This window comes from Dysidea avara, chromosome 11, assembly GCF_963678975.1.
Source record: "Dysidea avara chromosome 11, odDysAvar1.4, whole genome shotgun sequence".
Taxonomy (NCBI): domain Eukaryota; kingdom Metazoa; phylum Porifera; class Demospongiae; order Dictyoceratida; family Dysideidae; genus Dysidea; species Dysidea avara.
Genome location: NC_089282.1, coordinates 682,731 through 705,458, shown reverse-complemented (window position 1 = coordinate 705,458; position 22,728 = coordinate 682,731). Strand labels below are relative to the sequence as shown.

The following is a 22,728-nucleotide window of genomic DNA, read 5'->3' as shown; positions in this document are numbered from 1 at the left end:
ACGAACTTGTCTTTGACCTACTGCAAATTTCTTGCTTGACTTTTGACTTTCGTTTTGACTGAGGACGAAGATCAGAGTACAAGATATATTGGAGTGTCACCCCCTTACAATTTAAACTACATCAAGTTTTTGTGGCCAGCTTGTAAAAAATTATTGTTACAGCAGTTGTCAGTTAATTATTTTGAAAAAAGGTCCACAATTTTCCAGCATGCTTCCAGCTCATCCTGTAAGACACCAGATGATAAATACAACATGATACAGAGGAGGCTGGTCTTGTGGTACAGTGGGAATCTACACAAGTTAACATAACCTTCTTGAAAGGCTCGCTTTTGTTATAGGGGTACATCACAAGCTAAAATCATTTGAAGAAAATTCTGTTTGAAACCTGAAGCAACTTATTTGTTTCATCACAAAAAAAAAAGTGTCGGTCAGGAATCAATGAACTTTGCAGAGAATTTATTTTTATTTTTTTATTAATGCTTTACAGCACAAGTGCTGAAGGTCTGTAGGACACCTAGTCCTACAGCCTGTTCAAAGACTTTAGCTACTAGACTTTAGCTACTTAAGGTGTGTTTGAAAAGTTGGAGAAAGGAGAAAAAATCCATGACTGGACCTAGGTGGCCTCGAACCTGCAGCCATCCGATTTACGCTCGAACGCTTACAGGAGTCTACCAGGTGGTCAGGATGTTTTCTCCTTCTGAACTGTGTTGATGATAGACCCCCTGTGACCAGCCTCCTCACAAGCTACCGGTATACCTCATGATTGGAATCAGTTAGTGACTGCTGTCTATCTTGTAGTGTCTCTAGCAGTCGAGCACGATGAGATGAGAACTTGTATGGTACTGCTCTCACGAGAGAAAGGAGACAGAATGTTGAGTGCCTCCTAATATTGATGTCATCATATGGGGGGGTCATTGTGATATGAACTACTTGTCTGATGATGTCATCTATGAGATCACATGATCATATTAGTTGTATGTTCAGCAACAATGAAGTGAAAGTAACTGCAATGATATCTGAATTAGTCAAATCACTCAGAAATCACATGCAAATGGCTTCCACTTTTAAATTTTTAACTATTTATTGTCTAAAATGTCAAACACAAACACACATGAACTATTAGAATAGCAGATTTATACACAGGTTCTGATGGTTCCTCCGTGAAAAAATATTGGAATTTGGAAGTCATGTTTTTATTTATAGCTCAGTACAGAATTTAGTAGACAACGTCTTGACAATTAGTACTAACTACCCGGTGTACAAGAGTTTGACCAATCAAATTGTACTTCTCTAAATTTAAAAAATTAATAAAATGCCATTTTAATATAATTGCTGCCGCCTGTACACGCTAACACAAACAAACAATTCACACTATATCTTGTAAAGTCACATCCCAACAACAGTCAAGTCACATGTTAATCACATGATAAACTTCCACATCATGGTGAGCTATGTTAACAAACTATTTTCCCCATTAAGGTCATATCAAGAGTTAATAATATAGAGAGGTGGTCATATCATTTCCTAAATGTCACCATAAGGCATAGATAGCAAATTAGAAATTTATGGTACACTGACATAGGTCATGAAACTCTATCTATTACAGACAACTTGGGGTCACGTTTACTAGTTAACTCTCTTCAACCGACTCACTCAGACAGTTACTCACTCAGACAGTAACTCACTCAGACAGTTACTCACTCAGACAGTTACTCACTCAGACAGGTATTTCCTGCAATTGTGTACAAAATGTATAGTTTGTCTGAGTACCTGTCACAGTTAATGCAGTGTAATAAATAATCCTACATTGTCCCACACAAATATCATTCCTACTAATGATCTTACCTTGCACAGCCAGTCCTACCTCATTTACACATGCGTACATATTACATGTATTCATAGTCACTTATTTCATATGAAAATACAAGAGTACTACATCACCTGGGTGTACTATTTGCTTCCAACACTACCTATTTCTAAAACTACTGCAATACAATGTGACATGCTGTGCTCTCGGGCTTTGGGCATACATATCAGGCAAATTCCTCGAGACCATGTTACAACTATTATTTGGAAAACTTTCTGGAAGAGCAACATTATAAAGCACAGCAGAAACTGTGTTTATGAGTGGAAAAACAAAGGTCCAACAGCTTGTAGCTACAAATTGTGGGCAGGACATCATATCATACTGCAGAAGGGGCCAGTCCAGTGTTCATATGGAAATACACCAACAAACAAAATCACAAAAAGGAACATCTCACAGATAAACTTTTTTTGCTGTAACTTATATTCATCCCTGAGACTATTAGGTGAGTTGCATGCATCCAACATACGCTTTTCAAAATGACGTCACTCCTAATAATACTGACCTCTTCTTGAGGGACTACAGATAAGATATGAGCTAAAGCCAACAGGTAAGGTATAATAATGAATTGTTTACTTTTGGTTTTCAAAAAATTTCAGCTGATTCTCTGAGTAAAAACGGTATTCTCTTATTTCCATATTCAATGGTTTCTCTATGATATTTTTAATCACAAAAAGATACTTTTGTCAAACAATGCTTGAAAATATAAGAGCTAGTCCCTCCAAATAGAAAATTAGTGTGACTTCATTTTAGAAAGGCTGATATCATATGCATTGGAGAGACCAAGAGGAAGCTGGCCATGTGACACACAACAAACTTATCACTTGAACAAATTGGATGACATTATAGTATAGTCATTTCCTAATCCGTGGTATGTAAATAAGAGTTACCAAGTGTGGAGTACTTGTATTGTTGCTATGTCACAGCTCACTGAGTCATGACCAGTTTTGTAACTGTAGTAATAAACGTCATTATACACCTAACAAAACCATAGCTACCACATATAGTCATATCTGCTTAGTGAAACACCGGGCCACTTGAGGGCATTGACCACTATCTTATGATCTCAAAGAACCAATTCAACAACAGATACCTTCCAATATTTTGAACAAGTTATAAATCCATACCAGCATGACCCAGGACCTTCACCACAACACGTTACTTTCCTAGAAGCTATACTAACTAGTTGGTTGTGTAATCGCACGTCATAGGGTTATGACATCTCCACTAGTGCTATGAGTTAAGTGCAGGCAAATCCTAAGGGGACAGAGCTGGTAACTTCTGACAAAGATGAAGGTATGGGCACCTGAAATCCCACCTCACAACTCCTCATTACATGAGACATGGGCAGTTGGTATTTGAACACACATACACACACTACACACACACACCACACACATACACACACCACACTACACACCACACTACACACACACACACCACACACACACACACACCACACTACACACACACCACACACACACTACACACACACCACCCTACACACCACACTACACACACCACACTACACACACACTACACACACACCACACACACACTACACACACACCACACTACACACACACACACACACCACACTACACACACACACCACACACACACACACCACACTACACACACACCACACTACACACACACCACACTACACACACACACTACACACACACACACACTACACACACATGTTATACCTGTGATATAACTACTAACTGTTTTGTTGCTGATGCTACGCAGTAGGAAGAGAGCCTTAATAATCACCTTCTCATACTCGCACACTAAACAATGCAACAACAATTCCATCCCTTTGTTCTCCATAAACACTTCCAGTCCTGGAGGGAATTCTCTCACTATACCTATACTAGCAAACACACATCTCAGTGACATAATATTACATCACCACTAGCTCACATGAGATGGCATAGAGAGACTTCACCTTCACTAATTCATCATCACACGACATACACAGCTGCACTAGCTGTGGAATGGCAGGCTGACAAGCTTGCTGACAATATTCTTCATTCTGTGCTGACGTGCCCATCACCTCACAAGCCTTAGCACACAAATCTCTAGGGGAATACCGAGCCAGAAGTAGTTAGCATGGTTACACAGTGGGAATGTCTTTAAATGACACATCGACACTGTGATAATCAGAACACTTGTCCATGATCCCATTCGTATTAGTGTAGATACATTTAGACCCCAGGACAATTTGCTAATAAGGAGTTCGGAACGGTCCCAAGGTGTGTACAATGTACATATCTGGAATGCAAGGCGTTCAACTGTAATGATCGTTTCCAAGTACATATGAATTGTTGAAATCAATAACATGAAATGTTCACTAAATAGAAAGTCATTGACAAACTAGTAGCTCATAACAAAGTTTACATTTCACAATCTTAACAAGACAAACATTGAGTGTTGTTACTTACAATGAAAATTACTTGTACAGCCTCTAATCATTTAGGGACACAAACTGACCCAGATGTTGTTTTTGTTTTTTTTTGTTTTTTTGTAATGGCTATAGTAGCTGTTCACCAACTGTACACATATTATCAACATGAGACTTAATGTGATTTAAAGCTTGACTGATTGGCAGACAATCTTCATGTGGTTCAGTATGTGGGTGGTATGGGAACAACACAAATACAATGGTGGGCACCTATTAGGATGGTTGAAGTATGACATCATCACTGCCACTCCTCCCAGCTTCATCAGATCTGTCATCAAATGACACAAAATGACATCACAATTATGAGTTCTTGTGTAGCCAGACACTTCCTTTATTGAGTGATGATCGTAAAAAAGGTCTGATGTAAGTTATTAGCCAATTGGTTCTGTCTATATGTATATAGCCAGATTTTAGAGATGTCAATTCCAGAATTAGTGAAGATGGCACTACAAAATACTGACAAGTGAATTGCTACATGGTTACTGTTCTGGCCAGAAAACATCATTCACATGTCCATCACTCAAAAAGGAAAGGGCAGTCTGTCCACAAGAGACTATATAGTATATATACCTTTAGCATGGTCCAGATCCTCAATGAAATACAACACCTCATCAAAAGCCTTTAACATTGCATTCTTTGTGTCCTCTCCAATATCACTCCCTGGTGGAGGGATATGGTGTGATTGCAGCACCGCTAGGGCAGCCTTCATCAAGTCTGTTTCACTGGGTGCTGAGCACATTGCCTCTAGAGCTCCCTTCAGCCACTCCTGCCGCTGTGTGTGTGCGTATACATTTGATTGTATATGTGCAACAGTATGTGTGTGTGGAGTAACAACTGGTGGGGGGATAACCCGTATAGCAGATCCGGAATTCACCCACATTCTAGTATCCAGAGAATACACAATTAATGCACCTATCAATGTCAAGCCCCACCTACCCCAGGTCGGGCAGAGGTGGGGGATTTGCAAATGTTAGATGACAAATTCTCCACCCCTGGGGACAACTTCAAGTTACAAATCCCCATACTAATTTATATTATTTATCCCGGGAATCACTAACAATATGGCCAGGTATGGCTATTTGTGTTGCAAATGCCCCTACCCTGGGGACGAGTTTGGGTGACGAATCCCCTACAAATCCCCACCCACCACCCGACCTGGTGGTAGGTGGGGCGTGACATTGATAGGTGCATAATACCTCTCTGTCCATGGGTGTGGTACCAGTGGATTCCTCTTCGTCCTGTTTACGCAAACACCATCTCAATATAGCCTCCAAGTTAGCTCTACTGCTGCTTGAATCAGCCATATTTTATTAAGCGCTTATAACTATTCTATTATTTCTAATATAGCGTGCATTAATTATAATTAGTGTGTAAGTTGCCTCATCATGCTGCCCGCAGTTCTTTTAGCTGCTGGTGTTTTGTTGTGCTTGTATTTGTTCCACTGGAAGTTCTCCGTGTTGGTCAGTACATTATTCTGTTATTATGTGTGGAAGGATCTGAATTGCGCGAGACCACCCAAACTCTCTTACCAGCCCAACTCCCCACTCTGTCAGAAGGTGATAGAAGCTTGTAAGATACTACAAGAGAAGTAAGCAAAATGTGTGACGCGTGAATGAATCTGGTGAAATTCTCCCTGACTCGGGAAATTATTAAATTACTGAAACAAACCATTACACTGCAACCTGTTAATGTGGACACTTGAAGACACCTACATAATCCAGACACTTAGTTAAGGTCCCAAAATATTCCTTAGTACATAAACTGACCTGGAAAATGAGGACACCTTGATAATCAGGACACTACTGCGTTCATGGAGAAATGTTTATTGACGGACTGGATTTGTCTCACACAGCCAGGCCACTATTTCAGTGCTGGGACTTATCGATTGGAGACTATAAGCACCCGCACTGAAAAGGGTGTGGTACACTTCCAATAGGCCAGTTGTGACAGCACCCGGTAGGAATTTGAGGTGTCGATAGGCTGATTGCTCGACGAGTCTCTAATTATAAGCACTGGCAACTTAAAACGTGTTTGAATCAGTCAACAGTCTCGAAGTATTAAATGAGGTGCTGTCACAACTGGCTTATTGGAGACCCTTTTCAGCTTGGGCACTTATAATCTCCTATCGATAAGCCCCAGCACTGAAATAGTGGTCTGTCTGCGTGAGACTAAGACTGGATTGAGTAATTATCAGTGTGAAAATCAGTAATATCAATGTGCCTGTATCACTCAGGTACTGACAATGTGTTAATACCTTACTGGACAAATAGTGGACATTTGTACTTGTAAACATTTTACCTTATTTGAGGTTCTACATTAATCATTAATCAAACGTTGTTTGTGCTTAAGCCCCTTTTGAGAAATTGTTTAATGTACTACATCACGATTACATCTGTCAGTCTGTGAGGTAAGATTGACATTGTTACCCAGCTGTAGTGTATACATGAAGCATTAGTTGTACTGACTACATAGTCAACTGATCATATCACTACCTGGATGTATTCACTTGTCGAGCTGTCAGGCAATCGCGAAGGTTTTTGGTTCTAATTTAGTTGTGAAGGAAGACCATAAAACTAAATCCAGCAATTACCTGCACATCTATATAAGAGTTCTTTGTTATCATCATGTGTGTGTATGTACTAGTACAAGACTTCAGTTGAACAGGAGATGTGTGGCCTCACCGCACACAATTGATTTTTTTTTTTACGATATGATTATAGCAGAGGTATCAAGAATAAATTTATTTTGTTTTTGTGATCTTAATGTAAATCTATTTTTTTTAAATTTAGCGTTTTTGCAATACACTTTGCACATATCCAAGATCTCTAGCCTTGCTATAAGGTATATAAGGTACTTGTATGGTAGACTCTCAGTTCTTTAAATTTTTAGTACAGGTGTATGTTCTATTAGAGTATTTGCTGTATGTCAATTTATGGGCTTCAGTTATCAAAATAATTCACTTATCTGGACATTGACTGAGACCATTGGGGTTTGAGGGTACAAATAGTTTATGTACTGAAGTTTGTGATGTCACTGGTTAATGTTCATCTCAGGTACACGCCTCCTCTGTTGTGGGGCAGGTTTGGACATGTTCAAACATTGGTGTATGGGATGAGGGGGCGGTTTGGAAACCTTAGAAGTGTGGAATCAGACAGGCACAGTGTTGTAGCAGTAGATGGGACCACAGTCTACTATGATGTGTTCCATCCCAACCAAGACACCAGAGAACACATCATGATTGTCTGTCCGGGTATCGGCAGTCACAGTGGAGCACGCTACATCCAGTCCCTAGTACAACATGCTACATCACATGGGTACCGTGTGGCAGTGTTGAATCATGTTGGAGCATTGGGTCATACTCTAACAGGTAGCAGGATCTTCTCTTATGGTATGTCACCCTAACATGACCACATGATCACTTTACAACACACACAGGAGGTATTGGTGACCTCACCTTAATGTATGAGAAATTGAAGGAACAGTATCCTCAGTGTAAATTCATTGGAGTAGGGATATCACTAGGAGCAAATATTTTATTAAGGTTTCTAGCGGAGAAGCCAGAGAGGCAGAATGATTTTGTGTGTGCACTATCGATATGTCAGGGGTATGACCCTGTAAGGTTAGTCTGTGTCTGTGTGTTTATAAGCACACCTCTGAGAAATATTTTTGTAGATGTGCTTAATGCAATAAGCATCCCTGGTTTGTGTGTTGGTAACATTAAACTTGATTGACTACTTAAGCCTTTTGTAAATATATTACCAAGTGTTTTCACATGAGTTACATTGTACAGTATGTCTTGGGAAAACATTCATCCATTAAATGTGTATGAATGACATTTTTCATTGATCCAACTGTATACATTTTTATGGTTTGTGGAAACAACTTTTATAGCCTGTCTATTTGACCTCCTTTGCTCTTTGATAACAATCCCACCATTATATGACTTCAGAGTGGGTTGTGTACACAAAGATAAGGTCAGTACCTGGAATCTGTATTCTGGGAAAAATAAGGAGTTTGGTGTACATGAATTTCAATAACATGAGGTTGTTGTGCTCTACCTAGGGCTCTGTGTTCAACTCAAAATGGTTGGAATGGCTTCTACAACATTGGTGTCACCAGTGGAATGTTGGATATTATTAGCCGACACAGACACCAGGTGTTACCATTGGATACCACCAGTTTAACCAATCAGAAGGATCACAGTTCTCCAATGAAAGTCATCAAATTATTATCAAAATTGAAACTGTTGTTGTCAGGGAGTAGTCAAGTCCCAAGTGACCAACCTTCGTCCAATGACAGAAGTTTTCATGAGCTTATTACATCACGTGATAGCAATGGGTTTCCCCTTGACAGTAGCTCATGTGAGCCAGTTGATGTGGAGGGATTCTCCAAGGCACAAATGATACAAGAAGTTGATGAATATTATACTAGGTGAGGTGTGTTTGAATTGTCTGGTTACTAGGTTACCACCAATAGGAGAGTGATGGGGTTCAGATCAGTCCATGAGTTGTACACCTGGTCAGCTTGTGCACCTTTACTGGATAAGGTCTGTCTGTCATCGATGTGTGTCTGTGTGTGAGTCCATCCATGTGTTTGTATGTGAGTCCGTACACATGTCTGTCTCTATATGTGTATGTATACAACAGTATGATCCGTCTGGATCACATGGTGTCATTACAGATTACATCACTACCGTTACTACTGGTCAATTCCAGGGATGACCCATTGGTGAAGGAGTGTCTCTTGTCAATAGCAAATGATTATACTAGTAAGTGTGTCCCCACCACCTACACCTTCTCCTTGCCTCTATCTTCATTATCACTACCCATTATGGAGTAAGAATGTAGGTCCTCAACAATTGTAGTCTACAATGTTCTAGATTGTACTTGTGGTGGTGTGCTCCCTTCCACCCTCCATCATATTATCCTGATAGGAACCTCAAGAAGGCTACTGAAAGCTGTTAATACAGTAGTCAATGAAACTTTATTGTACCTTTCTCTGGTCCTGTTTTGGAATGGATTACTCTTTTGGATCTCATCATCTATTCTGGATACATCGGGACCATCAGGTGCCCTATTGTTCAATAGTTTTTCAAATCATTGTTATTTCAGCTGCACTTTCCCACTTACAGATGAGAACAACTCTGCATTAAGTAGTTTTATAGCCTATTAACTTTCCATCAACATCATTATGTCATTATGTTAATCAACAGTTATTACAACTTTGTGGCCTTGTATATTAATGTTACCTGAGAATACCAATCTCTATGACAACAAGTCTGATTTTTAACCATAAACAAAGCTACATTAATTCACTATCTACCAGGATTAAGTTGCTGGCTGCTTTTCCAAGCCCATTGGTGGGCCATACGAGTGGTCTTAGGGCTTTTGATGGAGTCCTCGCCAATCAAGAGATGACTGAGTGTGGCTATTTAGCTCTGTGGTGTTGGATAAACACCTCTGTGGTGTTTGCTGTAAATTCCCTTCTAGTTTTGAGCCCTGAATGATGGTAGTCAACTTCGGTAAAACAAAATAAAGTTTAAAAGAACAGGAAATTTATTTATTTAGTGAAGGTAAGGAATTGGTGAAAATTTAGTATACATAGCTTCAACCATTGGTGAACTACAACATTCAAATGCTCAAAATTTTGGCATTTCTTGATACTTGTAAATAGGTGATAAGCAAGACCAGTCAGTCAGAATGATGATCGCTCTATTAGAGTATTTACATTGTATTAATAAGGCTGCTATTAATGATGGGATGATAATCAATACATTGCCATATCGTAATACACAAGGGAGTGTTACAGGTACAACCACAACTTTTAAACATTGTGTGTTGCAACATATCGGATGTATCAACTTGAACAGTATTTACACATCTGTGTTTGGCATAAAGGCCAGTTTACAACCAAACCAAAATATTGAGTTAAATTAGAGAAAGATATTCCTGTCTGTCTTTTAAGAGATGCTGACATATGTACTGCTTTGTAGTTCACAATTATAATTGTATCATGATATTGTTGGGGTATACTGTATCATCCCATCTATGGAACTTACCACTAGCATATACTGTAGCATGTGTACACACTTAGTGAAGTGGTACAGGACATACTGAGTGTAAACAATTTAGTGTTTTGACTGCTCTGCTAGGATATTTGAGTGATTTTTTTTGTATCCTCTATCAGATGTCATTCTAAGTATCAAGCCAGTTTGAGGGGGGTAGGAGTTTCACCCCCATTTTCCTTTCTACTACACAATACTTCAAAACAGTTAGTAATAGTAGCTATACCTTTAACTTACTATGTCAAGAGCCTGGGATAAGGATATTTTTACTCTACAAGTTGAAGGAGTGTCCTTTAACAGTTGTTTGGGATGACCAGGAGCTTTTGAACTGCCTTTGGTGGCTCATAAGCTCCTGGTGTGACATGTGAACTGTGTTCAACTTCATCTTAAGTGTGTGGTGCAAATGATGTTGTTTTCTCAATAGAACACAACCCCAATGCAATATTCCTCTCAACTGAACATGGCGGACATCTTGGCTTTTTTGAAGCAGACATGTTTATACCTCGGACAACTTCATGGATGGATAGACTGATTGTGGAATACAGCACAACCATACTGCAATGTTAACAACTGGGTACATGACAACATGATATTTGTCTATAATAGTGAAAGAAATGTTTATTATATTGTTATAAAAAAATGATGTGAGTCAAGTTTCTGTAGTGTCAGTAGGTATGGTTATAGCAGGGTCAGGGGTTTCCCCTACACTAGTAGTAACATCATTGTCTGGCAACTCGGTGCTGACTGTGTTTGGCAATGCACCATTATCAGTTTCCATGGTAACCTCACTTGTGGTTGTTTCTTCTTCAACAATCTCTTGTGATATGATCTCTGTGGTTGCCTCAGTTACAACAACATTGTCTTCAGCAGTAGCTGCATCTCCAGCCGGTGGCTCCACTCCAATTCTCTCAAGGATTTGATTAACATCACCAGTAATATTAGCACCATTGTTTTCACCACCTGCCCACACCTCAACTGTGTTCGTACTGTCTAAACCATTCTCAATTATTATCAGTTCATTGGAAGTTGCTAGTGCTGGTCCTGATACCACTTCAACATTGCTGCTGCTACCTGCTGCAAGTAGTTGTTGCTGCTGTTGAGCTTGCTGAGCTGCTACTTGTGCTAGTATAACATTAACAACTTCAGACATCACACTGTTACTTGAGGTGGCCATATTGTAGTTGCTTGCTATGGCAACATCTGATGGTAAGGCTACCTCTACACTGGCAGTTCTTGGATGCTTGTTGCCATGGTTACTGGTACCTTCCGAGTGATGTCTCTTAGGTCGCCCTCTTGGCTTACTGGGTCTAATCACTTCTTCATGATCTTCAAGGTCTTCAACAACATCTTCAATATCATGTTGTACAATGCTGTACTCCATTAGCTCTTGATCACTGGCTTCATCACTCATCTCGACCTCAGCCTCCGGCTCTTCATCGTCATCATCCTCTGTCTTGGGCTTACGTGGTCGACCACCTCGAGGTAGACCCATAGCTTGACGCTTCTTCCATTTGTTCACCTTAACCGATAATTTCTCAATCTGTAACAAGTGACACCTCATCTTAACAAACTCTTCACTTCTATAACAAGGATAAACACTGTGGAGGACAACTGCTTTACCGCAGCAAATATGGGCCAAAATTTTTAGTTTCATTATACAGAGGTCCAGTACACAGAGTGATTTAGTTACAAGGTGCTAAATCCTATTGTTTTGGAAATGTTATGAAATTTTCCCACAAAGCTGTCTGATGCAGCCACCTGCTTCATATGGACAAGTACCACCCACCACTAACTGGTTAAGATAATGAGGTTACATGTTCACAACCACCGTACCTTCTGCTTTGTTTCTTCAGGCACAAAATCATCATCCATATCCTAGCAACAGGAGTGATGGCAGTAACATTAACTCAACAACTTCTTACCTCAACAGTAATCTTTGTTTTGCTACGACGACGACCTCTCTGACTTAGGTGGGGCATCATGAGAGCATTCTTCTTCATCGCCTTAGCAAAGTATTCCGTCACCTCACTGGCTTCATTGAGCTGTGCCCATCGTCGGGAACACATGCTGTCCGTCCGTCCACTAGCCATCTTACTGGCTATCTCCGACCACTTGAACAACCCTCCTAGTGATAACAAGCAGTGATGAAGAAAAGTGATATGTGTCACGATAAAAAATTGTCATGATATAGAAATTTATCATTGTTTAAGACAATACTGCAAAACTTCTATAGTTTGAAAATCTTATCAGTAGACATAAGGATACAGAAATTATTGGCATTTGTTTACATCACGTCAAAACGATAGTATGCAATTGATTTTTCTTTACAAATTTCGTCTTTGTGAAGAAAGGTGATACAAGAAAAAACTTACACAGTAATCGATTCCCCAACTCATGATGAACATGATGGTGCAAATTTCAACTCCATGTGTCATTCTGCTTGTATGTTACAACTGTTGTTGTAATTTATTTTCCCTATACTTGCTGTACAAATCAAATTTTCTGTTGTTGCTAATATGAACTCCTAAAGTTATCGGCATATGAGGCTGAAACTTTGCCAGAGAATGCACGAGGCTATGTGGATTATATAAACAGGAATTCAAAAAATTGTGTTGAGTTTTTGCAGATCCAGTCACATATGGTGTATGTTACAAAACATGTCACATAAGTATGGGTAAATGCTGCATTCAAATACTAAAGAGCCATGATTGTTTCAGCCCTAGTGTTTAATGTAGACCAGACCAGATAGTGACTTGATCACCAGATTACTTGCAGTATAGGATTCGATAACTGATATATTGGCTACAAAAATTACCGATTCCAATATCTGAACATAAAAGGTTTTCAGTATGGACACTACAATAAACGTTTAAAAAAGCTTATAAGGTGGTCACTAAAACCTTGTAAAGAAAAAAAAAGAATTGTGAAAAGGTGGTGATATAAAGGTGTGTAAAAATGAAGGAAAAAAAAAAGTGTGACCGTAGTTAAACTTGAACACATTGACTAAAGCTGTAGTCATGACTACCATACTGAATGATACTAGAGGAACTTTGATGGAGGAAAAAGTGAATATGACAAATCAGAATTTGCAACTATTATACTTTAAAAGTGAGTGATATAGATACATGGTTATTATCAACAGTTAATTCATCAAAGCCAATGAAGTGAGAATTGGTCAAGTTTTTTAAAAAATCTTGCTGACAGCCAGCTGTGTGCATGTGCCTGAAATTGCTTTCGTAAAAACCTCTCCTCTCCTCTCTGTGTGCATGCATGCGTACGTGCGTGTGTGTGTGTGCCTATCTATGTTTGTCCGTGTGCATCCACTTGAGCAAATCCTTTCAGTGAAGAAAGCAGTCAGCCTAGGAGAAGTAAACACTAAATGAAGCCCGTATTAAACTTAAAATAATGCGCCGAGGCAGTTTCTTTTCACCGGTTTGAAATACAGACTCCTTACAAACTTAGTGAACTACCTTCTCATTGGGCTCTACTGAAAACACCATAGCAGGCTACAAGGAAAAGTGCATCCCTTCTACTTGAAAGGAGATATGTCGCTTACATACGCAAACAAAAATGAAGGGGAGCCTTAAGGGTTTGAAGAGAATATACAGAAAAAACATGATAGGCGAACTATAAAAGAGAAGTCTGTGCGTAATATCATATAGTACATTTGTACTATATATTAGGGATCATGGAGGTTAGAGTTTTTCTGGCCAAAAATATCACCCCAAAACCAGCTTCACAATACCATCCAGTGCCTTGGCAGTATTGGTTAGGTGTAACCAAGCCCAAAAGTGCCTTCAGTACAACTCTAAATATTTTCAATAGATTGTTACGATATTTTTATTCAATGGAATTATCTATTGACTAAAATTAATAACTGCCTGCCTGATGCCTTCAGACAAGCATTAACTTGATAATGGTCAAGGCTACAGGCTTGATTTTATCATTGTTTGACATGAGACATGCCTTTTGGCATACCATACATGTGCAATTCACACATCATGGACTTACCTTTGTCCTCCTTTGTGTCTCATTTCTTTTTGCTGACAGCCCAAGGTGTCAATTCGTCGTAGCGCAATGCATGGCTTCCCTATGTTTGTAAGAATGGTGCAATTATGTCACAACATAAAAATGGCAGCGATAGTGGGGGACTTTGTACACAGTTGTATTGAGAGAGATGGCGTTAAGTTATGGTAACGTTAATATACAGCAGCAAGGAGGAAGGTGAGGCATACATACTTTCAAGACAAATGCACGCTGCATATCAAAACTTAGGTATGGTTTCATTTGGAATTATTTCGCATAGCCACATTATGCTAACTGGTCTCTTACCTTCATTATCCCAAGATTCCATGTTGTGAAAACCGCAAATAAAGTTCACTTTGTTTACTACAGATGAAAACGTGACAAACTTCCCCCACTAAGATGGCCACATTGTCAATCATGATGTCATTGCGGATAAGGTCCATTGTCCATGGTAACTGGATTGATTGCAGGGGCTACTTCTAATACTGTTCTTCATTTGTAACACTGTGTAATGAGTTGAAAATAGATGAAAGCTAAGCGTAATGGCCACCTCATTTTCGAGTTAGTTCAGACCACCGAAAAGAAACTACCTCAGAGCAAGGTTTACCTGTGCAGAAACTTCATTTTGCTAATACTTTTTCGTGCAAGCTGCTTTCATCATTAACGATTCTGCACTCACATGGGTGCATATAGACAAACATAGATAGGAGGTAGGTACACACTTTTATGAAAACAATTTCAGTATGAGTGCCAGCTGTGGGCACGTGCCTGATTTAAAAAGTAAACAAACAAGTATAAGGAAAATTAAGAATTTTAAGTTCGATTAGGGACCATAGAAAAAAGTAGAGAAACAAGGGAGGGTGTAGGTGACCTCCCTCGTTTCCCTACTTTTTATGACCCCTGATCAAACTTAAAATTCCAAATTTTTTTTCTTATACTTGTGTTGTTAAAAATGGTTTGTTTGAATAGCACTTCCTTAGCAATGCATAGCAACATAATTTGAGAATTAAATAATTCACCAATTATGAAATACGAAATTACAATAACTTTAATAATACAGTGTGCATATTTGCAAAACAGAAACCTAATAATAAATATTATATAACTGCCTGGTTTTAGAAGTAGCACAACAACAACTTGTTTTCTGTCTAAATTTCGTGTTGTACAGTACATTAATCCATGGTATATACCGTTGTAAGATAGACAGAGATACCAGTAAATATTGTATAGTCAAATCATATACCATTATCCTGGGATTCCTGACACAGTTGTAACAACTTCTGATCCTCCTCCCTCGTCCATTCTCCCTTCTTCACTTTACCATCCAGTACGTTGACCCACCTGGTGAGCATGTGATTGACATGTGACAGCATGAGGTGATGTGGACACACCTCTCTCTACACTGGGCGTCTGTTCTTGATGGCACCCCAAGCTTAATCTTGGACCAGTTTCCAGCCCCATATGTAGCTACTGCCAGCCTCAATTGCTGTAAACACCAACAATATAAATGCATCATAATCCCTGAACAAGTCACATGTGACCTATAAACAAGTCACGAGGTGACTCACGAACAAGTCACAAGGTGATCCATGAATAAATCACACACCTCATCTTCCTCAGCTGTCCATCGACCCTTTTTAATGCCCGGCATGAGTGCCTTCTGCCACCGATGCATACACTGTTGGCCTGTTCTACCTGGTATCTCCGAGGCAACTGTGATGTAATAATATTATAATGGTATGGGTCAACAAGAATTATTTCTCAAAGTGTTACACATTGTGTCGGCTCTAACTATAACAGATACTTTAGAATCAAAAACGTGGGGCCATTTTTGCTGCAATAAACATGATTTTTTTTCAATTGAGTCTTTAAATTTGGAGTGGTTGGTTTACTGTAATTTAGTGATACAGTGGTCCCTCCACTATCCAGCCTGGACTGGCCATCAATCAACCGAACATTCCGCTATCCAAACAGTAGAAATGACTGTTCTATTAGAGTATTTTTGTCCAAGTGTACATTCTATTAGAGTAATTGAACAAGGCTCATGTGAGCTTCATATATTATCTGAACTTTGTATATACACCAGGGCTAGTGCTGAGTGATAGCAAAATTCTTACAAGACGATCGATAGTAATGAAAATATCATGATAACAATATGTATCGCGATAGTATCTAAATGACAAGGATATGGTTCATGAATTGAACCATTTATTAGTCATTTAGAAGTGTTACGTCTATCACAATAGTGTAGAGGCTAAATATCACAATACGATTTGAAAATTAATATTACGATACTCGATATTTTTCGACTACTGCCCAGCTCTACACAGCGCCCAATGAATTCATATAATAAAGTGATTACTGTATATAGCAAATGATATTAATCCAGTAACTGTACAGTACACACACTATATTGGACTTGTTACAATAGGCCTGTGCTGCAATACCATAGTCTTGTCTGGTGATATTGTACAGTACAACTATTACTAAAGTGTTTCTTTTGCTTGTGTGGAAAATGAATACACTTTGCAGGCCAGAAAGAAGTGTTTTTATTGGAAATTTTGGAATTATGATTGTGAAAAATATGGTTACATCCAGGGCCACACTACACACACACTACACACACACACACTACACACAGACAGACAGACAGACAGACACACACACACACACTACACACAGACAGACAGACACACACACACACACACTACACAACACACACACACTACACAACACACACACACTACACAACACACACACACTACACACACACGCACTACACAACACACACTACACACACACTACACTACACACACACACACACACACACCAAGTATCCAGTTGCCTGCTCCATGTTTCTGAACAGCTTCTTTAAGTGATGCATCTTCCTCTGCCGACCATGACCTGTTAGTAAGAAATATGTGAGCTTGTACAGGGAGTGGAGCTGCTCACCTCTTCAGATGCACAGGATTTAGACACTGCTGGTAGCGTAGGATACAATCATATGGACTGCGATTGGTCTAAACAGCGAACGTGACAAGTAACACCCGTTACACCTCAACTAGTATGTTCTGTGGAGCTGATACCTCAAGACAGTTAAATAACTCATTGATGACACAAGGGTTTGGCTAACTTGTAGTACTAACTGCCATACTAAAATATCTTGAAGGCACAGAGACACCCTACCTTGAAGAGGCAAATAGACACCCTAAAAGTTTTTAAGTATACAATTTTATGAGAACCTAAAAGGGTTGTATATGTCATATTCCCAAGTTAGTATTTGAACTAAACAAAGCAATTTTGCTCTTCACACCTTTGTAGACATCACCATTTATGAGGAAGTTGTATTTATTTGTAGTAAAACAGGATTTTTACACCTTTTCTCACTTATCACAAATACACTACAGTATACTGACCCCCAGCTCCAGGGAGATCTGTTGCCAGTGGCGACCAGAGAATTTTTTAGCTAGTCTTAGCAATCTTTTATCTTCATCACGTGACCACGTCTGCTTGTTGAGCACTGGTCGGAGCACACTCTGCCAATAGCACTGAAGATCAGCACCGGTACGAGAATTCTGAAACTGAAAGGCAAAACAGTATTAAAAATATGTCGATTACTGTACAACGAAACAGTTACTGTAATATGGTCACCTTGGAACCAACCAATAATGTCCTGATCATTAAGGTGTCCTGATTTTCCAGGTCAGTTTATGTACTAAGGAATATTTTGGGACCTTAACTAAGTGTCTGGATTATGTAGGTGTCCTCCACATTAAGTTAATAAGGTCAGGTCACCAATAACTGGACAATTTGTGAAAAGGCTTGAAAGTTCAAAAAATGTAAATAATTTTTATGTCCCTTCTATCATGTTTCTGCAGGCCCAATTATATTTACTAATTACATCACTGAGATCATGTGATCCCTTCGCACCTGTTCGTCGGCAATCTTATCCCAGTCGATGGCCTCCATGTTCACAATTAGCAGCTCAGCATCTGGTAACTGGCTGATCTGGTTTATTTCCTCTTGTAGTCTCTTCAGTTCCTGAACTGCACTCGTGTTGGATAACCTGTTAAACAGGATTGACTAGTTGATCAGGTCACCCTAACACTCAATACCTATCAATGTATGGCCGAGACAACAACTCAATACTCTGTTGTCTCACACCATTGGTGAGTCTTCTCTTGTCCTCCTTACTCCCTATAACAATAAGTGATGTCATATGATATCACATGATGTCATATGATATCACATGATGTCATAGTGGCAACTTACAATCAGTCCCTAGTAATTTGCAGCCATAGTAGTTCAATTCTTTACGTCGCTGTACCTCCATGACATGGTCATTGGGCGGGGGCCCCTGTAGGATTAGTAGGTGTGGCTGTATGGGGTGTGGCTACTTACAAATCCTGCAGAGTCCACAAAGTAGGTTCCCTTCTGGAACTTCCTCAGAGAGAAATGTATCCGTGGTGACTTTTTAGGAATGGCTGCCTGCATCTCACGATCTTGTAGCTCTCTCTGATCACATGATCCAATATGACATAATACTACATCACATGACACACCCACCATTTTGCTTTGATTTTCTTCCAGGGCGTGATTGATGAGGGACAGCTGCTCTTGGAGTACGGTCTAAGGGGTAGGTACATCTGTCAGTGTGCTTGTCCATAACAACAGTTACTCTAAATGTGATGCATGTATCATGCAATTTCAAACAAGCAGAGAAGGACAATGGACCATGAAGATCTATAGTATTGTGTATACTGTAAGTGTGTGTGCATTAATAGGAACAAAAGTAGGAGCCACATGTATATTACGTCATAAAGCTTCATCCCATCCTTACATGGGCTCTGCCTTCTGTGTTCACCTGCAAAATAATCATGGTCCTCCAGTAGAGTGGTTGTTACTAAGTCAACTTCAGTGTGTTATGAATGTAGCTACGTACTAGCTATGATGCACATTGGTTGTTGTTTTTTTCCCTTTTTATTGTTTGACCCACAAGCAGTGTTGGGCAAGTTACTTTGCAAAAGTAACTAGTTACATATTACTTATTACTTGCAACTGAACTATTTAGTTACAGTTACATATTACCCATAAAATAAAGTAACTATAATAATATTACATATTATATTACTTTGTGTCCACAGCCTTAAGCTGTCACGTGTGAAACTACCACCTTATCACGTGCCATGATTGTGTTGTTGGACAATGTGCAAATCTTGGTTATAAGTAAGAAGCTGGTGAATAAGCTTCATTCAGTAGGCCTCGTTACTTCATTGTGGCTAGGCATTACTCAGAGGATAACTAACGAGATTAGTAACTTCGTTACTTGTAGTAATAATATTACGTAATATTAGACTCGTTACAGTAGCTATATTACTTACGTAACGCGTTACATTTGTAAGTAAAGTAATTTGAGTTATATTACCCGTTTTTATAGCGTATTTCACTATATTACTTAGTTACCACAAAAGTAATAATATTACGTAACGCGTTACTTATGTAACGCATTACTCCCAAAACTACCTACAGGCCAACCCACTTTCAATATCTGAGCAACAACTTTTCAAAGAGGTATGGCTTTCTAAGTAAATTAGAACAAGGGGTATTTTTGCTAAAACAAAGAGGTTATCCTCTTTGTGCCGAGAACTAACTACAGAGACAGAGGACAGAGGTTTCTTTAACATACATTTAGAACACAAAAATGTTATATGCTCCCAACCATTCCAGTTTTTAATTCCTAACCTCCAGTAAAGGAACATCATTTCCCAGTGGCTAGCTTACCAATGTAACACTCACCTGGGCATCAAGATTTAGTTTCAAACAGGTCTCAATATCAGCCTTGTTGGCATCATCACTGTTGCCAGGCAATATGGTGACAGGTCCAGATGTGACCTGCATAGTACAGGGATAGTTAACCACACCCACACACCACATCCACTGGTTACCGTGGAAACTGTCGCTGCTACTTCAGGCGTCACCTCAGTTGGTATCAGTTGCAAAAACTCTGTAGTGTGACCAATGACAAGATGAATGAACAGAAAAAGTCATAGTTGAGATATCAATGTAAACCACAAATTTTTATTTTGACTTTTCTGTAATTGAAAATGTTATGACCACAACAATCCTTTCAGCCAAAATAGGGATTTGTGATCAACATTTCCACACCAGCAATCCCTTTTCAGTGATCTCTATATATTCCATTGGAGTTGATTCAAAGTCATTACAGAATGCAGCAAACACCAATTGAGCAACCAACATGTTTACCATTTCCTGACTGCCTTGTTTACAGCATGGACCAACCATGAGATAATCACGTATGCTTTAAAGCCGGCCAATATTTGTCATTTGTGACCGGATTTCACATAACAATGTTTCCACACACACAAAATCAAACTTACGTTTTTACCAGAAATGGATTGCTGGCCTAATACACTATCATATTCCACACTGTACTTCCTTCAGGACTGGCAAGTCTGGTTTCTGTGGCAGCTTTCTTCCGACCCTGTCAAAGCCACGAGTGGGAGATTGGTGCCATTGAATGGCCATGGCTTTGTGATAATGGTGTGTGGTGAGCTGGTACTTCACAGAGAGCTCGCCAATAGTGTTCTCAGTCAATTTGGAGTGATTTGAGGGCCATGGAGCCCAAACTTGGCCTCTGGATTCCAATCGTCTTCTTGCTTCATTTTATACCCCTATATTAAGCCCACCCACCACCCCCACCCTCCCACCCTATTACTACCACCTGTGATATTATTATCCACTCGAGAAAAGCTGCCCAGAACAGGGTTAATTTTGGGTATGAGAAATGTATACACCCACTCAGTGATAGCTAGTAAATAGATGCATACTTGGTGCAAATTTTGTTTGCACAGCTGTAGGCACTGGAAAGTTATTACACAATGATTACTTAAAATCGCCATATCTCCTAACGGAGCTTTGTGCGTCGAAGCCGGGTTTTGTCAAATTCAGTCACATTTATCTTCTGCCAAACACAGATCATAGCCTTTATAACAGCCAAACCTGATAATGGCTGTTTAATCGAATATTGTATAAGCAAGGAAGTTTGTCATTATACTGGCCAATCACAATGTAACGTAGCGTGTTTAATAGTTCACCATGAGGATGTCATTAGCTATATGAAAAGCAAAATGGTGCAATAATGACGCTAGTTTTTAATTGAGTGGTGACAAAGTAATCATACAAGCTCCTTAGAGTTTGCCGTGGTATTAATAATACATACAAATTCATACAATCAAGAGTTCATAATATTATAGGGGGCCCCCCTATAATATTATGAACTCTTGATACAACAAGCACCGCTATGGTTAGAGTAATGCACAACCACCACCATGCTTCACATACAACACCCTTGCTGGTAAACATGTATTGGCGCTTGGACTTCTGTCATACACTACATACCACTTTCTGAACTAGCTATTTCAAAGTTTACTTCCATCTTGTTTCACAGACAAGAATTTCAACTCATAGGGTCAATAGAAAACTAAGGGGGCATAGTCTTGGGCAAATGGCACTAGTTTGCAGCCATAGTATATGGCATTTGCAGGTGAACAATAGATATGTATTGGAAAATACTAGTATGTGTGTTCAAGAGTTTATTGTGGTAAAGCTGCCAAAATAATTTTCAACCTATGAAAAAATTAGGCTGGTTGGGCCTGTGAAACAATAAAGTAACGTATATAATGACATAAGTCTCACTCCACTCCTAATCTATCACTAATGTACAGAAATTCCTACCCCCAAAGCTGGTATGTACCAATCAGCGGTCCTCTCCACCCATTAATAAATGTTTACTCGCTAGACCAGACCTCTATTTGAGTAAAGTTCTGCCCACTACCAATAGTGACCCCACACCATGCTTATTGTGAAGACTGTTTTACGCGCTGAACAAGCACGAAGAGTCACTGTGAGTTTCCTCACACATCAGTGGCGAAAAGCACTGACAGTGTTCTAAATTAAAGCGCGCCTTAAGTAATGTCAGTCATATTCACTACACTATACAAACAACACGGGCAGCGTATTACCAACATGTTACAATGAATATAAAACCATAATCAGAAAAATGAACCTCATTTCTTCTACCAATGTGATTGTGGGTTGTTGACTGACCTAGTTGCTCGTCTCGCTGAACTGGTTCAATCCCCTTGTTATCACTAACAAGGTTTGAGGAAGATGGTACGGATTGATTGTCCTCTTGCGGTCCCTCGTCACTTTGTAGCGACGCCATGACACGACTTGTTTGATTTGCAGGTAATGCGCCTGCGTGTAAGTCTCGTGCGATAGATG

The 22,728-nt window shown here is 39.4% G+C and overlaps 3 protein-coding genes across 4 annotated transcripts; 1 reads left to right on the top strand and 2 right to left on the bottom strand.

Annotated features, from left to right (window-relative positions):
• Positions 1-121: 121 nt before the first annotated feature.
• Positions 122-5,677, bottom strand: LOC136238294 (uncharacterized). The gene is made up of 7 exons (XM_066028693.1): positions 5,531-5,677; positions 4,905-5,106; positions 4,545-4,602; positions 3,794-3,951; positions 3,577-3,738; positions 757-947; positions 122-224 (listed from the first exon to the last, which is right to left on the bottom strand). The coding sequence occupies exons 1-7, from the start codon at positions 5,636-5,638 to the stop codon at positions 177-179; spliced, it is 927 nt and encodes a 308-aa protein (XP_065884765.1). The 5' UTR covers positions 5,639-5,677; the 3' UTR covers positions 122-176.
• Positions 5,678-5,687: 10 nt separating this feature from the next.
• LOC136238292 (monoacylglycerol lipase ABHD2-like) lies at positions 5,688-11,055 on the top strand. The gene is made up of 7 exons (XM_066028691.1): positions 5,688-5,922; positions 7,388-7,722; positions 7,770-7,953; positions 8,397-8,765; positions 8,811-8,880; positions 9,015-9,102; positions 10,823-11,055. Exons 1-7 carry the CDS (start codon positions 5,720-5,722, stop codon positions 10,963-10,965), a joined length of 1,392 nt encoding a protein of 463 aa, XP_065884763.1. The 5' UTR covers positions 5,688-5,719; the 3' UTR covers positions 10,966-11,055.
• On the bottom strand, positions 10,915-22,708 carry LOC136238289 (uncharacterized). Of its 2 annotated transcripts, none has more exons than XM_066028686.1 (17): positions 22,552-22,708; positions 20,370-20,428; positions 20,221-20,316; positions 18,991-19,053; positions 18,826-18,939; positions 18,697-18,781; positions 18,540-18,621; positions 18,355-18,490; positions 17,841-18,005; positions 17,377-17,444; positions 17,255-17,328; positions 16,031-16,137; positions 15,816-15,910; positions 15,668-15,765; positions 12,321-12,523; positions 12,232-12,273; positions 10,915-11,938 (listed from the first exon to the last, which is right to left on the bottom strand). In XM_066028686.1, exons 1-17 carry the CDS (start codon positions 22,667-22,669, stop codon positions 11,048-11,050), a joined length of 2,496 nt encoding a protein of 831 aa, XP_065884758.1. In that variant the 5' UTR covers positions 22,670-22,708; the 3' UTR covers positions 10,915-11,047. The 2 variants fall into 2 exon arrangements, with proteins under 2 accessions (XP_065884758.1, XP_065884759.1); XM_066028687.1 differs by lacking the exon at positions 22,552-22,708 and adding an exon at positions 20,823-21,125.
• Between the last annotated feature and the right edge of the window lie 20 nt (positions 22,709-22,728).